The sequence below is a fragment of the Antechinus flavipes genome, chromosome 6, assembly GCF_016432865.1.
Source record: "Antechinus flavipes isolate AdamAnt ecotype Samford, QLD, Australia chromosome 6, AdamAnt_v2, whole genome shotgun sequence".
Taxonomy (NCBI): Eukaryota; Metazoa; Chordata; class Mammalia; order Dasyuromorphia; family Dasyuridae; genus Antechinus; species Antechinus flavipes.
Genome location: NC_067403.1, coordinates 221,172,764 through 221,188,969, shown reverse-complemented (window position 1 = coordinate 221,188,969; position 16,206 = coordinate 221,172,764). Strand labels below are relative to the sequence as shown.

Sequence of the window (16,206 nt, the reverse complement as noted above, 5' to 3'; positions counted from 1 at the left end):
CAGAAACATTTGCTATATATACTCACTCTAAGCCACCAAAACCAAAACAGTGACCAAAAGAGGCTTGGGCTGGGACTTATCATTGGCCAATCTAGGGGAGTCAGAATGATTTGAGTTTAAGGTATGGTCAAGTAGTTTCATTTGAATCTTGATGGGCTTAAGCAAAGTCTGCCTTTCCAAGGCTGTATTTCAAATAATCATAAATGAAACTAATTGGGTTAAGAGAGTTAATTGTCCCATTTTTTTAAAAAAAAAGATAGAATAAATAAGTAGGGAAGAGAAAAAAATTCCACTTCCCCCAATCCAAAATGTTTTGTGAGTTTCAGTGATCAAAATTTATATTCTTTTGGGCAGAGTACCCATATATAAAGGCATGATTGCCCATGTGAACAGAGGAGGAAGGAAAGGGAGGAAGGAAAGGAAGGAAGGGAGGAAGAAAGGGAAGGAGAGAAGAAGAAAGGAAGGAAGGAAGGAAGGAAGGAAGGAAGGAAGAGAGGGAAAAATTAGGAAGAAAGGAAGGAAGAAGAAAGGGAGGCAGTGAGGAAAGGAGGAAAGGAGGGAGGAAAGGAAGGAGGGTGGCAAGGGAAAAAGGAAGGAGGAATGGAGGGAGAGAGGAAAGGAAGAAGGGAGGAAAGAAAGTAGGGAGGGAAGAAAGGAGGAAAGAAGAAAGGAAGGAAAGAAGGAAGGAAGGAGGGAGGAAGGGAAGGAGAAAGAAAGTAATGAAGGGAAGTAGAACTGGCCAGTTGGATTCCCAGTGGTGCAACTACTACTCACAAAATATTGTTTGTCCTTTAACCTCAAAGAAGACCAGTGATGTCAGAAGGGCGATATCTTGACTTACAAGTGAATGGATTTAAGGGAGGCAGGATGTGCAGTCATCCTCTAGAATCATCAGAAGCTAGTGGCAAGACATAGAGCAAGATGATTAGAGATGATCTCTGATGCAGTGGGAGACCCTCACCTTTTTAAGTTAGGGGTCTTTTCCAAGTCTCAATTTGCCTGAGGCAAGCAATGCCCATTCAGCAACTAAAAGCTAGATGAGAATTAAGACAAAAGATGACTTAATTTACCTTCACAAAATCATCAATCTGGGAGGGGAAGATTCTTAGAGTTTGTGGCCAGAAGAGAAATGATTGCTATTTACACTCACTCTGAGCCTACAAAGCACAAAAGATGAGCAAGTAAAGCTTGGGCTGAGACCTATTATTGTTCAATTATTCCAAATAATACATACAAGCATGTATGTTCATATAGCAACATATGCACATATACTTGTAGAAGACACATCATAGAATACACACATACAGAACAAGTTCACATATAAGCATATATAGATTATGCACAAATACACATGCATATATATACACACACACACAAGTAGAGAGCACTATTCCATGCCAAAGTCTGCACACATGTATAATATTCCACTGCATATGTAAATAAATGTGAACATTTAGAAATAAATATACTGACATAGTCTAAATAGAGGTGCACATATGTGTGCTTGTGTACACACACAACACCCAAAAAGGTCCAGAGCACTCCCTCTATGTTATAATATGCATGCATATGTGTAAACTTATGTGTACCTATACACATAGCCACGGTACTGTACATATATTTCAACAAATGCATCCAAATGCAACACATTGTGAATACACATGCAACACAACCCACATGTGTGCGACTATGTCTGTATATATTACACACATAAATACAACATAACATCACACAGACACATTTGGATAGATTACAATTTATAGGACTAGAAGAAATAGCCCCTGATCAGTTGTTGAGCTCAGAGACCTTTTGGAGTCCTGACTCGTTTCCCACCTCAAACAATACACAGGGAGTTCTGGGCATGGTTAACCCTACCATGGCTATTTCTGTAAGACCATTTTGCATGTTTCTGTTATTATTTCAGTGCATCGATTAGACAATCTCAAACTGAGTTTTGGAGGCTCCAGCTTCTTCAAACCTGCAGACCTTGATGACCCAGTCAAGCAGAAGAACACAGAGAAGGTAGAAAACAATATTCAAATGATGAATATCCCTACAGCCCACACTTTATATAAGTCATGGGGAGCAGGACATCAGATTACAGAGTCTCCTTTCAAACCCAGGACTGTGTGAAACACATTTTCTTCCGATGTCCAGAGGAAGATAGTCATGTAAACATGAGGCACATGCTAATATCATGAGACCAATGGGGATATATTGATGAAGAACATAAATTACATTGCAAGTTAGATGTCCCCCACCAGCCTTGTTTATATTCGATTATTTTCTCTAAAAGAAGTCCTCCATTTTAAGATGTCTTTCATAATGAGCCCCACTTTCCCTTAAAAGTAAATATTGATTTACTGGAAAAAAGCTAAAATGTTGCATATTGACAATATATGAAGTCAGTGATCATCTAGGACCCTGTTCAATGGGAATAGATGACCCCAATTCAAGGCAAATAGGACTAGAAGAAGCTTCTGTCACCTAGAAATTATTCTGAAGCTCTTAGTACTTTCTCTTCACTTCCACACTCTCAATTCAACACATTTCTATAATTTCATTATTATATCTGCCTTCTTTTTAATGGAGAGACATGATATTTGGTTTGAGCTACATTAATGCCCTGCCATATCCTGGTCATCCTATACAATCTTCTCCTCTGGGGAGAATTTGGTACAAAATGTGAGAAAACAAAGATTGTAAGAGCAATACATTTTCCGCCCCACTGCCTTTTCTACTCCTGCTGTTTCACCATCACTCTAAAACTTGATAGAGTCGGGAGTCGGGAGGCATTTAGGGTTAGATTGCTGATTGGGGAAGGACTGATAAGACTGAAATAATTTCATCAAAGAAGGAAATTGCCAAGATCCTGAGATATTCTAAAATTCTAACTTGCTGAAGACTCCATAAGTTTATAGGAAGGCTTCTTTCTATATAAATGACAAGATGTAGGACTCCTGAGAAGGGACCACACGAAGTTCCTTTTACATGAATGTAGGAGAATATGAGCAAAACCAGAAATAGTTTGAACACCGTCAGGTAACACAAAGCAGAACTCCTGAATGCAATGGCATTACACATTAGGTTATTATTGTTAGCTTGCGTATGGAATTGAATGTTAACATAAGATCTACATCTGTGATCTCTTTAAATAAACGAGGCCTGAAAATATAAGGAATGTAAAAATCACTCTCTAATATACACAAGTGCATAAATCAGACTTTATAAAGACATGTTCTGCTTTTTAGAGTTGGAGACTGATAAGGAATCATCCGTTCAGAAACAAACAAACAAACAAACAAAAAACCCTCTATTATTTCCCCATCTAGGTAGATGCCACAGCTTGACTTTTTAAGGATTTGAGGGAAGGGCCAAGGGAAAAATTTTAATTTGTAGCAACACGGACACTGGGCTTAGATTGAAAAATTAATTTATGGAGACTGCGTTTAAGATATATGGGACAAAGAAGTCAACCACTCAAATTTATTGCTCAACTGGTTCATGAATATTGACAGAGGAACACATTTTTATCTGCAATTCTTTAACCCCATGAATTTGCCCCAGAGAGAAGTAAGGAAAGAAAACTTACCCCATATTGCCATAAAAATAGCAAAGAAGACTGTTCCTCCATTGTCAAACAAATGTGTCACCTATAAGAAAAATTAAATAATTCATCAATGCTAATTCCATCAAGGTAACATGTTGGGGTTTATTTATTTTCTCATTAGGAAACATTCCTGATTTTTGCTTTCTTTAAATGAGAAATTATCTTTACATAGAACTTTCTGGATATTTTATATTAACATTTGGAGAAGAGGTGCACCCCATTTCTTCCTTACATTCTCTGTGACTATTTCCTCTGTTATAATCACCTTTCAAAAAATACTTCTTAAAAAAATTCAGAAATTTTACTAAATATTTCTGTAGTATCTAGGTATATAGACCATTTACAGAATGATACCTGACATACCAGATCTCTCTTTGTAACATCCTGAAGGATTTGTTTTTAGCAAAATAAACGTGTGCAGTACTGAAGGCTTTCTTTCCAGCATTCTACAAATCTAATAATATCTATAAGATCCTTACTGGGATCCCCACGTGGTCCATGGCCTTTTGTGAGGGGCCAAAGAATTTTCATCTCTCCCAAAAGAATCTTCCATTTTTTTGTAATTACATTTTTGTAATTTAACCAATTTCATATGATTTAATTTAATTCTTTTAATAATTTAAATTTAATGTTGTCAGATGGAGCTTAAAATTTGTCAAAGAAGATAATGTTGAATGAGGTCTGAATAATGGGAAAAAGAAATTTGTATTACTTAACCAAATGCTTTTTAATGTGAGATATGGGAGAGAATTGTTTGATTTGAATAAAGATTTTAATTGTCTTTAAATTGTGTTTTGTTGTTGTTTTGTTTGTGTATGTGTATGTATGTACATGTGATTATTTATTGCTCTGACTGCTGTCCAAATAATGAATGACACAGGATTGGATAGAGAGTAACAACTGAAGTTGTCAAGCAAGAGAGAGTCTATTATTTTTTCTTAGTCAACAAGTAAAGAAACCTATCTAGAGGCTAAACATCTTAGCAGAATAACGGCCTTTAACTGTCCCTGGACATAGCTTATAGATTTAAGCAAAATTCCTACCTCTTCTGTCTTTCCTTTCCATGATCCCCACTCTTCCCTTCTCTCATCTCTCTCTCTTACCAATAAACGTCTAAAGCCAGACTTGGACACTAAGCCACCAAGCTTGTGTTCTAGCTCTTACTGCCTTGAACAATGCTACTGCACAAAGACACGTGAAAAAAATGCAATACAACTAAATTTGTGTTTTCATTCAGATAGGGAATTCATGTAGCAGAAATTCTTTCTACGAATGCAGATTAGCCAATTTTATTCAATTTATAATTTTGGAAGTTTTCTGGAAACACAGTGAGATTAAGTGACTTGTCCATACTCCCAGAGGAGCTGGATCCGAGGCCGTGGGGATGTCTGAAACCTAAGCCTCCTAAAATTCAAGATTGGTCTTCTTCAATACTACTCTCTTCCCCTTTCACACACAATGATCATATTTCAAATAATGAATGTTTTAAGAATTCTTTGCTGAGACACAAAGGAATTTTACATTTCTTATACAAAAAGGTACTATTGCCTATTAGAGGTACCATATGGATTAACGGAGAGGTTGCCAGATGACATCTGGGAGAGGAAAGAAATCCTGAATGTGAATCCTACCTCAGACACTCCCTAGGCTGATCTTAAGCAAATCTTTCTCCATCTATCTGACTCATTTCCCCTCATTATTTGTTTTTCTGTCCTTCGTTCTTGAATAAGACCAAGGACATCAGAAAGGTGATGGTTTTTAACTCTCAAATGAATTGGATTTTAAGTATGACAGTGCAGAATCATCAGCCCCACTCTCTCTTGCGCAGTCCCATCAGAATTCAGTGGCAAGACATCTAGAGGTGGCCCAGGATGCAGTGGGGGACTTTAGCCTCTTTAAGTTAAAGTCTTTTCCAGTTTGTCTGAGGTGATACCCATTCAAGAGACCCCAGGCACAAGGCTCACTTTGACTCTCCATGGTTCTTATGAGTAAAATAGAGTTAATTAGAGCTGCTATTTTACAGAGTTGTTTTGACCTAAGTGTAAACTGCCTTGCCACCCTTTAAAGTGCTATGGAAATTCTAGCTATTAATTGAAGAATTAAGAGCAATACAGAAGAAAAGTAAATATGCAGAGACACTAAGAGAGCTTTTCAAAGAAAAAGTGAGAGGAGAGATTTTTGTAGGGATAGTTTCAACTGAGTCATTCCAATCATACAGACTTATGTTAACAAAATATTCCTCTATAAAATGTTGAATGTGGATTTGAATTCACCAGTGTCTATCATATTCCTGCCTTTGATTATTCAGGGAGCTGGATTTGTACATAAGGAAAAGGGTAGACTAAATACAAATAGTTCCCAAGCATGGGTAGCCGCTTACCTCTGCAGGAAAATTAAGAGTAATTGAAATCATTAAGATGTTAGCAGGCTGAACTTAGAATTTCCAGTTGGAACAGGAGTCTGGAGGTGATTACATTTTAATTTCTCTTTTTCATCCTCCCACAGCGTTCAAAACGAAAATAAAACTACCCCCTTCCTTACTCTGTCCCATCCCTCCAACTCCTTTGTCACTTCCATCCTTCCAAACACAACAAATGTTATAATATCTGAACAAAGTAAAATACTTAAAGTGCTTCACAAATATTATTTGTGAAGAAGAAGAGAGGGAGGAGGGATGAAGGTAGAAGAAAAAAGGAAGGAAAGAGATGAGTAGAATTCATTGGTGCATTTAGTAAAGCCTGGGTTGGTATTTTATTTCAATAGATGATGATGAGCACCTGAAATGTCTTTGACAAAGCAGAATACCCTATGTCTTCTCTTAATGAACCACGTACTTAGACACCAAAGGGTTGCTAGTAAATTTTTCCTTCTCAAAATTACTCTACCATTTCAAGTCTTGGACTGTACAGGTTATATAATAATTTTATCTAGTTGTTTTACGTTAAGAATAACTGAGCTCCCCTACTATCTTATTATTATTTTTTCTGATTTAGTGCTTTTCTTTTAAAATAATTAATTGAACGAGTATTTATTTTTCATTCATTTCCTCCACAAGAAAAATAAAATCCACACATAAATAAGCTTCCTATTGTCAAAATCGACAAAAGAAAATGGCAAACATTGGAGGGGCTTTGAGAAACCAGGTACATTAAAGCATTTGGTACAATTATTCTGGGCAGCTAGGTGGCATGGTGGATCTATCACTAGGCATAGAATCAGGAAGACATGGGATAGAATGCAGCTTCAGACACTTACAAGCTATGTAATTCTGCGCAAAATACTTAATTCTGCCTCAGTTTTCTCATCTGTAAAATGACCTAGAGAAAGAAATGGCAAACCTCGCCAGTATCTTTACCAAGAAAATCCCAAATAGGGTCACAAAGAGTTGGATGCAACTGAAATGACTGAACAATAACAATAATCATTCTGGAAAGAAATTTGGACCTATTCCCTCATAATTACTAAGCTGGACACACTCCATTAATCACATTAGATCAACAAACATTAAAGCATTTACTGAAAGACATTGTACAAGCTTCTCAGTGTGTTTGTGCTTTTCCATTTTTTTTTATAACCTTCCAAATATCTAATGGCTATTTTATAATTGAGTAAAAAAGATGTATGATTGAGGAGCAGCTAGGAGGCAGATAAGATATCAGGCTTGAAGTCAAGAAGACTCCTCTTCCTGGGTTCAAATTTGGTCTGAGATATTTCCTAACTGTGTGATTCTGGGCAAACATGAGGAAACTGAGGCAAAAAATGTTCAGAGTCACACAGCCAATTTGCCTCAGCTTCCTCATTTATCAAATGAGCTGGAGAAGGAAATGGCAAGCTCTTTAAGTATCTTTGCTAAGAAAATCCCAAATGGGGTTATAAATAATCAGACATGACTAACATAATTCAATGACGACAAAGATATGATAGAGACAAACATTTTCAGTCATTTCTTCAACTTTTAACTCAGAAAGGCCTGGGACTCATTGACTGTTAAAGAAAATTGGGGACTATTTGAACTGTTTCCATGACTGCTCTAGCTAAATGATTTGATGAAATATTTTAATCATTCTATATTGCCATATATAAATTAAAACTTTCCATATATTATGAGAAATTCTTCTGTGTCGTGTTCGTGATTTTTCTGGAGGACTCTGGAGCAGCCTTAGTTTCTGTTGAATAATCACCACAAGAATAGGCAGGTGTTAAAGTACAAATCCTTTATTATCTCCTTCATAATCTAATTTCCTTGCTTGGGGCCCAGCTAGCTTTCTTGAGAGCCTTTCAGACCAGCCTTGGTCTCAGTGCGGGAAGTGCAGCAGGCCAGCCACCACATCTCTCCAAGGGCTTGAGCTCCTGCCTCCAGATATTTGTCTTCTCTGGCTCTGAATCTGGCTGAGGCTCCCAGTTTATATGATCTCTTATAATTACATCATCATAGGTGTGAATCTTGTTGTGTGTGTTTTTTTAATGCTGTTTTTGGAGTCCAATGTCCAAGACTCGAAAAACTACTGAACTTCTCTGATTTTCAATATTATAGGATCATAGTTGGAAAGATCTGTGACAAAGGAAGAATTTGAATCCAGGTCTCTATTGTTTTTGTTCAGTCATCTGATTCTCTATGACTCCATTTCAAGATTTTTAGAGGCAAGAATATCAAAGCTGTTTGCCATTTTCTTCTCTGGCTCATTTTACAAATGAGGAAACTAAGTCAAACAGAGTAAGTGACTTGCCCAGGGTTAGATAGCTAATAAGTGTCTCAGACCAAATTTGAATTTATATTTTCCTGACTCCAAGTCTGGCACTCTACCCACTATGCTTATCTGATGGCTGAAGCTGAATTCCGGTCACATGAGTGCAAATACATCACTCTTTAGAGTGCCTTCACCAATAAAATGAGGTGGTTGGACAAGATGATTCTTGTATATGATCATAAATGATCATATTATTGTTTGGTATATAATACCAGTATAATAATATGAAATATTATTGTTCGGTAAGAAACGACCAGCAGGAGGATTTCAGAAAGGCCTGGCGAGACTTACACAAACTGATGCTGAGTGAAACGAGCAGGACCAGGAGATCATTATATACTTCAACAACAATACTATATGATGATCAATTCTGATGGACCTGGCCATCTTCAGCAATAAGATGAACCAAATCAATTCTAATGGAGTAGTAATAAACTGAACCAGCTCCACTCAGCAAAAACAAACAAACAAACCAAAAAAACCTCTGGGAGATGATTAAGAACCATTACATCGAATTCCCAATCCCTATATTTTTGCCTGCCTGCATTTTTGATTTCCTTCACAGGCTAACTGTACAATATTTTGGAGTCTGATTCTTTTTGTACAGCAAAATAATGGTTTGGACGTGTATACTTATTTTGTATTTAATTTATACTCTTACAAGGGTCCTCAAAATTTTTAAATAGGGGGCCAGTTCACTGTCCCTCAGACTGTTGGAGGGCCAGACTACAGTAAAAACAAAAACTTTGTTTTGTGGGCCTTTAAACAAAGAAACTTCATAGACCTGGGTGAGGGGGATAAAAGTCTCCTCAGCTGCTGCATCTGGCCTGTGGGCCAAAGTTTGAGGACCCCTGCATATATTTAACATGTATTGGTCATCCTGCCATCTAGGGGAGGGGATGGGGGGAATGAGGGGAAAAATTGGAACAAAAGGTTTGTCAACTGTCAATGCTGTAAAATTACCCATGCATAGAACTTCTAAATAAAAAGCTATTATTAAAAAAAAAAAAAAAAGATGATCCTTGTGGACCTGATGGCTTTAGATCCATGATTCTATATGATTGACTTCAAGAATAGTATGGGAAGATTCATTGTATATAAAGTAAATATGCAAAAAGTGAATCTTTTCCAAGGAAAATGCTATGATTTTTAGCCATTTTACATCATCCTAAGGCTTTTTTTTTTTAAGTGTGAATACAGCTCTCAAAGTGGAAACAAAGCTTGGTTTTTCAAACATTTTTAGAAGTATTCACTCAGTGCATAAAGATAAACCTTTTACTATTCCTAATTATTCTTGGTTTTAGGATATTAAATATGCTGTAAGACAGTTTAAGAAAAAATAAAAATGAGCAATAAACATATGAGTCACTTCGTAGAATATAAGTTTTTTGAGGGCAGGATCATCATCATTATTATCATTATTACTATTTTTGGTCTTTGAATCCAAAGTATCTAAGCACAGAGCTTGGAACATATTAAGTGTTTGTTAAATCTCTATTGAATTAAAAAGCATATCTCTCTAGATGAGTTCCTTAGTTCCAATTCTAAACCATATAGTGAAGATTTTCTAAATATTGTCATATAATGTTTAGTTGTTTTTAGTTTGTGTTGTGTTTAGTTTGTTGGTTCTTAGATCATATAGTTAGAAGTGGAGGGACCTCAGGTGTCACTTAGCGTAATCTTCTCATTTTATATATGAGAAGAATTCTCTCTCTCTTAGCAGTGACTAAGGTGACATTGGTGGTAAGTAGCAAGGTATGGTAAAAGTGAAGATTCTCCTATCGGGCAGCTAAGTGGTAGGGTGGAAAAACAAATGGAATAAGGAAGACGTAAATTCAAATCTGGGCTTAGATAATTACTAGCTGTGTGACTCTGGACAAGTCACTGAACCCAATCTGCCTCAATTTCTTCATGTATAAAATGAGCTGGAGAAGAAATTGGAAAACTAATTCAGTATCTTTGCCAAGAAAACCCTTATTTTGGTCACAAAAAGTCACACGTGACCAAAATGACCAAACAACGGTTAGAAAACATACCTCCTATGAGATGGGAAGCCCTGGTAAAAGTACAATTTCCTCAGAATTTCAAACAGACCAACCCTCTGAGACTAAGGTTCCAATAAACACAGTTTTCATTGCTATCATATAATTTATATTAGCAAAATTTTTTTTTAACTTGTCTGATGAATGGTAAGGAGGCAGTGTGGGGGTGTAGATCTCAATCTTTTCTTGTTCAGTAAAGCATGCATTTTCAAATAGCAAGAAAATAACTTACATAAGAGTTTAAAAATCACAGAATATCAGAGAAATGTATACAGCAAAACTAAGAAATTTCATCCTCCCAGTTCACCCCCAAGGTCCAAATCTGCTTTGCTGTTTAAAGAAACAATTATCTTGGGAAATGTTAGACACCTAGATTACCTACATTTCTCATAGGATTTATCAAGTCAATTCTTTCCAAAATTATTGATCTCTTGATACTTATGGGGCTATTTACCCTTTTCCAAAAGGAAAAGGGACCCTCTTCAAGAGCTTTCCTCTTGGAAAGCTACCTGTTATTTGTAATATTTTAGTTCTTATAAAGGAGGGATTCTTTTTCTTGAGTTTTTGGAACAAATGAATATGTATTTGATTAAAACTGTCCAATTGGAAATTAGAAATAAGGGAGTCTGAGGCTCTCTGACAATTATACAGATCTGAACTACTTGGAAAGAGCTTCATAACTATGTCTTTAAGGTCAGTAATCTGCATCTGAGAATTTTTTATCACCATTACCACCACAAAAAATCCTCTGGAGTCATTCCGATACTCAAAGAAATCTGCCATTTGCAATGTTCAAGCTAGCATTTAAGAGCTAATATGAGTTAGAAAGAAAACTCATCTATCCTCTATCTCATTTTAAACTGGCTCCTAATATTCATTGCTCCTCTTCTGTAAAAAAGGACGATTAGATTAGTTGACCTGTAAGAACCTTTCTAGGATCCTTTCCAGCTCTCAGCTGGGATCTTATAATAATCCACAAATAAATTTCCACCAAACCATAAACACAAAACCAAAAACTCAACTTACTAACATTTAGAGTAAACAAGGAAAGGAGAAAAAATGAGAAAAATCCTACCAAAATAAGTAAGATATAATTCTAATATCTGGATACCCCTGGGTCGTCAGAAATATAAATTTATTACTCCTACAATAGCTATTTAAAATTAATAATTTCATTCAAAAATAATAAAAGCAAGAAAAAATAGCCCAGCATAAATGTTTGCTGTTTTTGGACTCAGAAATGCCTCAGTTGAAACAATTATTAAGTAATGAGAGTCATCCTTGACTCCTTCCTCTTCCTCTCAGCCTACATACTCAGTTTACTGACTAATCCTGTTAATTCTCTAAAATATTTGTACCATCTGGTCCTTCATCATTTCTACTGTCACAGAAGCCATCCAATTTTAGTTTCTACACAGTCCCTCAAGTAGCAGTTTTGCCTTTGACCATCCAACACTTACTCCAAATGAATCTTCTGAAGGTCAAAACAAACCAAAACAATTCATCATTCAAAAAACCACCAATCACTTTACACTGCCTACAGATAAAGTCTAAAGTCCTTATATTTCTAGTTAAGACCCTCTATAATAATTTCTCCTTTGTTTTTTTCTTATTTCCTTTCATTGTTTCTTTGTTCCTTCTTTGTTTTTCTTTCCTTTTTCCATCCTTCATCCCCTCTTACTTCTTGTATAATCTGCAGTCTAGTCTGAATGTGGCCCCTGCTCTCCCATATATACTCATGTCCTCACATTGTTACATACCTCAAATGTTCTCTCTCCACCCCAGTCATCTTCTTTCCACTCTGCATCTCTACTTTTTTTGTATTCCACCTGTCTTTCAAAGATTAGCGCTTCCTTAGAATTAGAAATAGTGCTCCATTCTCTAACATGCCCTCTCTGACTAACTTAACCTTCTTCCTGGTTTGGTCCCATTTTTCAGATCTGATATTACTCTTTTGCTCTTAATTACAGTCTAAATTCACATTTTGTTTCTTTGTGGACATGTTTTATCACTCAAGTAGACAGTAAATTAAAAAAATCACAATGCACTCACAAAAACAAAAAGTGCTATATTCACCTTGGCATAGATGCAGCTCTCATTCAGTTTCTGGAGCATGCAGCTTCTCTCACACATTGGGCACATCAGGATCTCTGTGGCTTGGCAGATTTCTTTGCTGAAGAATTCAAACAAAAGGAATTTAAAAAATGAAAATGATACTCCAAGAAGAATTTTTATGGTTTTAATTCAGTCGTATAAGATGCAGAAAAGGATTATGTTTAAAAGGAAGGACAGGAAGATAGTCAAGTTCAATGCACACATTTTGTGGGCTATGGACTTTTGAAAACTCTACCATCATGGTTGATTTTCTATAATAATTCTGAGTTACAGAGAGCTCTCATTGAAATAGTCATCTGAGATAGATAGGGTCGGAAGTTCTTATTTCTGTTTAGTAAATGGGAAGGTTAAGCAATGTAGTGTGATTTGTATCGGTTTGGGAACATGAACGCAAGTACTTTGAAATCACAGCCATCATTTCCCACCATACCATAGGAGGACTACTCAGGTTATCATACACTAGTAAAAGTGACATTTGTCATAGGAAAGAGTGCAAAATATTACAAGGAAATATAAAAATGAAAATGAGGTGAACTGGTTATATAAGTGAATGATAGTTAACAGAGAGTCAGACTGAGTATTAAAATTGTTACCCAGAGAATGTTAAGCTAGTCAATAAATATACATTAAGCACTTATTATGTGGCAGGCACAATGCCAAGTGTTGAGGACACAAAAGGAGGCAAAATACATTTCTTGTCAAGAAGGAGCTCACAATCTAATGGGAAAGAGTAGTAAAGAAATAACATATAGCCAGATTATATATAGAAAAAAGGAAATAATTTAAAAAGGGATGGCATAAGAATTAAGAAGGACTGGGAAAGATTTCTTACTAAGAAGGGATTTTAGTATGACTTAAAGGAAGGTAAGAATACCAGAAGCAAGAGATGAGGAGGGATAGCATTTCAACCATGAAAGCAAGCAAGAGAAAATGATCAGGGTGAAGAAATGAAATGTCTTGTGGGTGAAAAAGCCAGGAGATCATAGTCACTGGATTGAAGACTATGTACTGGGGAGTAAGATATAAGAAGACTATAAATGTAGAAGGGGGCTAGGTTATGAAAATTTTTGAAAAACAAATTGGATTTTACATTTTATCCTGGAGGAAGCCATTAGAGTTTTAGTAGAAGGATGATATGGTTGGATTTATGCTTTAGGAAAATCATTTTGGTGGCTGAATGGTGGATGGATGGCAAGGGAAAGAAAATGAGTTTGGTTTTGGACATGTTGAATTTAAAGTGTTTAGGAGCTTTCCAGTTTGAGATGCCTGGAAAGCATTTGGAGATTCAAAATTGGATGTAAAGAGAGACTTTGGGATAAGATAAGTAGATTTGAGAGTGATTGGAATAGAGATAGTCATTAACATATTAGAAATATACTTTAGGAGAGTTTGATAGGATAGAGACAAAAATCTATACAGAATGGGAAAATAAAGATGGACCAATGGATGAGAATTTGAATCCCCTGGAATATTCAAATAGTTATTTATCTTTGTGGTTCATGGTATTTATTTCTTTGCTTTTTTTTCTTTTTCTTTGTTTACCTTGTCTTTCTATTTCTTTATACCTTTCTTCCATAATTTATCAACTTATGCTCTTCTCTCTCCCTATCTGCTTAAAAGCTTTATTGATGCTTTTCTTCTTAATCATTTCACTTACAATGACTTTTTTTAAATAACATAACTGTCCAATGTTACCAGTGACTCTTTTCCCTATGTTCCACTTTCTTCCATTCCCACAAGAGGTGCTTTTCTAGCAACAAAGAACAAATGGGCAACACAAACCACGATGTTGATCATCTCATCAACTTTCAAGTTAGTCTGATATCCATGACCTCTTGATTCTTCATGACAATACTCTGAAATATGGGAAGGACAAGTATTGCTATGCTCATTTTTCACAAATGTGGAAAGTGAGGCTCAAAGTAGTTTAATTAATTGTTCAAAGTCACTACAAATAATTGGCAGAGCTGATGCTGGAACCTAGACCTCCTGTTTTCCTATGTTCAGCTGCATAGTCACACACATACACACACACACACACACACACACACACACACACACAATTTTGTCATCAGTAATTAGGAAAACATTCTGAACTATACTGTTGGAAGTAAAGTTGTCATGGGAATTGATGGAAGTAAATGTTTACTGTTTTCTCTCTCAGTACCTACCATCTATTATCATGGCCTGACTTGATTATTGTTTCCTTATTTACATGGAGAACTCTTCGAATATATTATTTTAGTTCATGGAGTTCATGAGCATCATAGCTCTTGGTTTTTATCTCAGTCCATGAAACAATTCAAGCATAAATTAGAGATGTTTTTAGGACATGAAGATCAGTAACAAACCAATCTTATATGATGGAATAGCTTCTTTCATTTACAACTGTATCTTCAAGTAGAAAAGTTCCATTGCTTATTGAACAATTTCATAAAGATTTCTTTCTCCCCCCAATCCACTTGTTTATTTTTTATCCACATTCACATATTTCTCACATGTTCTATTAAGGGTCAAGAATAGTAAATTCTCTCTCTTTAATCTCTAGCTAGTCCCATTCTTTCCATTCCTACACTAAAGGCCTTTGTACAGGCCTCCAAAACCTTTCCGTATGTGGGCTGATTATGCAATGGTTTCCCCACTATCTTTCTAAAAATATATTTTAAAAAACTTATCATTTTACAACATTCTTTCCTTTTTAAATTTTGAGTTCCAAATTCTTTCCCTTCCTTCCATGCTTCCCCTAATCACTGGAAAAAGCACTATAATGCCAATATTATATATGAAATCATGTAAAGCATTTCTATGATAGCCATTTTGGTTTTTAAAATTAAACTAAAAAGCAAGAAAAACAAAGGGAAGAAATTATGCTTCAATTTGCACTTAAGAGTTTTTAAGTTTTATGGAGTATGAATGCAGATCCAAGTATATTGTTTTCACTTTCTTATTTTCATGATTTTTTTCTTTTGATCCATTTCTTTTTTCACACACGACTAATAGAGAAGCATGTTTTACATGACTGCACATATTTAAATTACATCAAATTGCTTACTGTCTTAAAGATGAGGGAAGTGGGGAAGGAAGGAAGAAAATTTGGAACTAATTTTAAAAATGAATGCTAAAATTTTTCTTTACATGTAATTAGAAAAATAAAATGCTATATTTTAAGTTCATCAATTCTCTTTCTGGAGGTAGAGAGTATTTTCTTATCATAAGTCCTTTGGAATTGGCTTGGATTATAGTGGTCAGAATAGCCAAATCTTTCACAATTGATCATTACTACAATATTGCCATTAATGTTTAGAATGAGTTCCTGATTCTTCTCACTTCATTTTGGATCAGTTCATATAGATCTTTTTAAGTTTTCCTGAAATCATTTCCTTTATCACTTACCATAGCATATTAGTAGTTAACTAAAATCACATGGCACAACTTCAGTCATTCTCAAATGCAAGAGCATTCCTTCAATTTCAATTCTTTGCCACCATAAAAAGAGCTCCCATTTTTTTTTTTTTTTTTTGTATTTATAGGTCCTTTTCCTCTTTCTCTCATCTTTTCGGGATACAAATCTAGAAGTGATGTTACTGGGTCAAATGGTATGGAGTGTAATAATCATTTGGAGCCTAGTTCCAAATTGTTCTCCAGAATGGTTGAACCAGTTCACTACTTCACCAAAAATCATTAGAGTGCC

General features: G+C 35.6%; 1 protein-coding gene across 5 annotated transcripts in view; it reads right to left on the bottom strand.

Annotated features, from left to right (window-relative positions):
* The window catches only part of ANO3 (anoctamin 3), a 375,533-nt gene that overhangs the window by 103,835 nt on the left and 255,492 nt on the right, over positions 1-16,206 (bottom strand). For all 5 annotated transcript variants that reach the window (XM_051967103.1, XM_051967101.1, XM_051967102.1 and 2 more), the window contains 2 exons: positions 12,477-12,573; positions 3,593-3,653 (listed from right to left, as the gene is read on the bottom strand). In XM_051967103.1, coding sequence (XP_051823063.1) covers positions 3,593-3,653; positions 12,477-12,573 — 158 coding nt within the window. The remainder of the gene's footprint in view (positions 1-3,592; positions 3,654-12,476; positions 12,574-16,206) is intronic.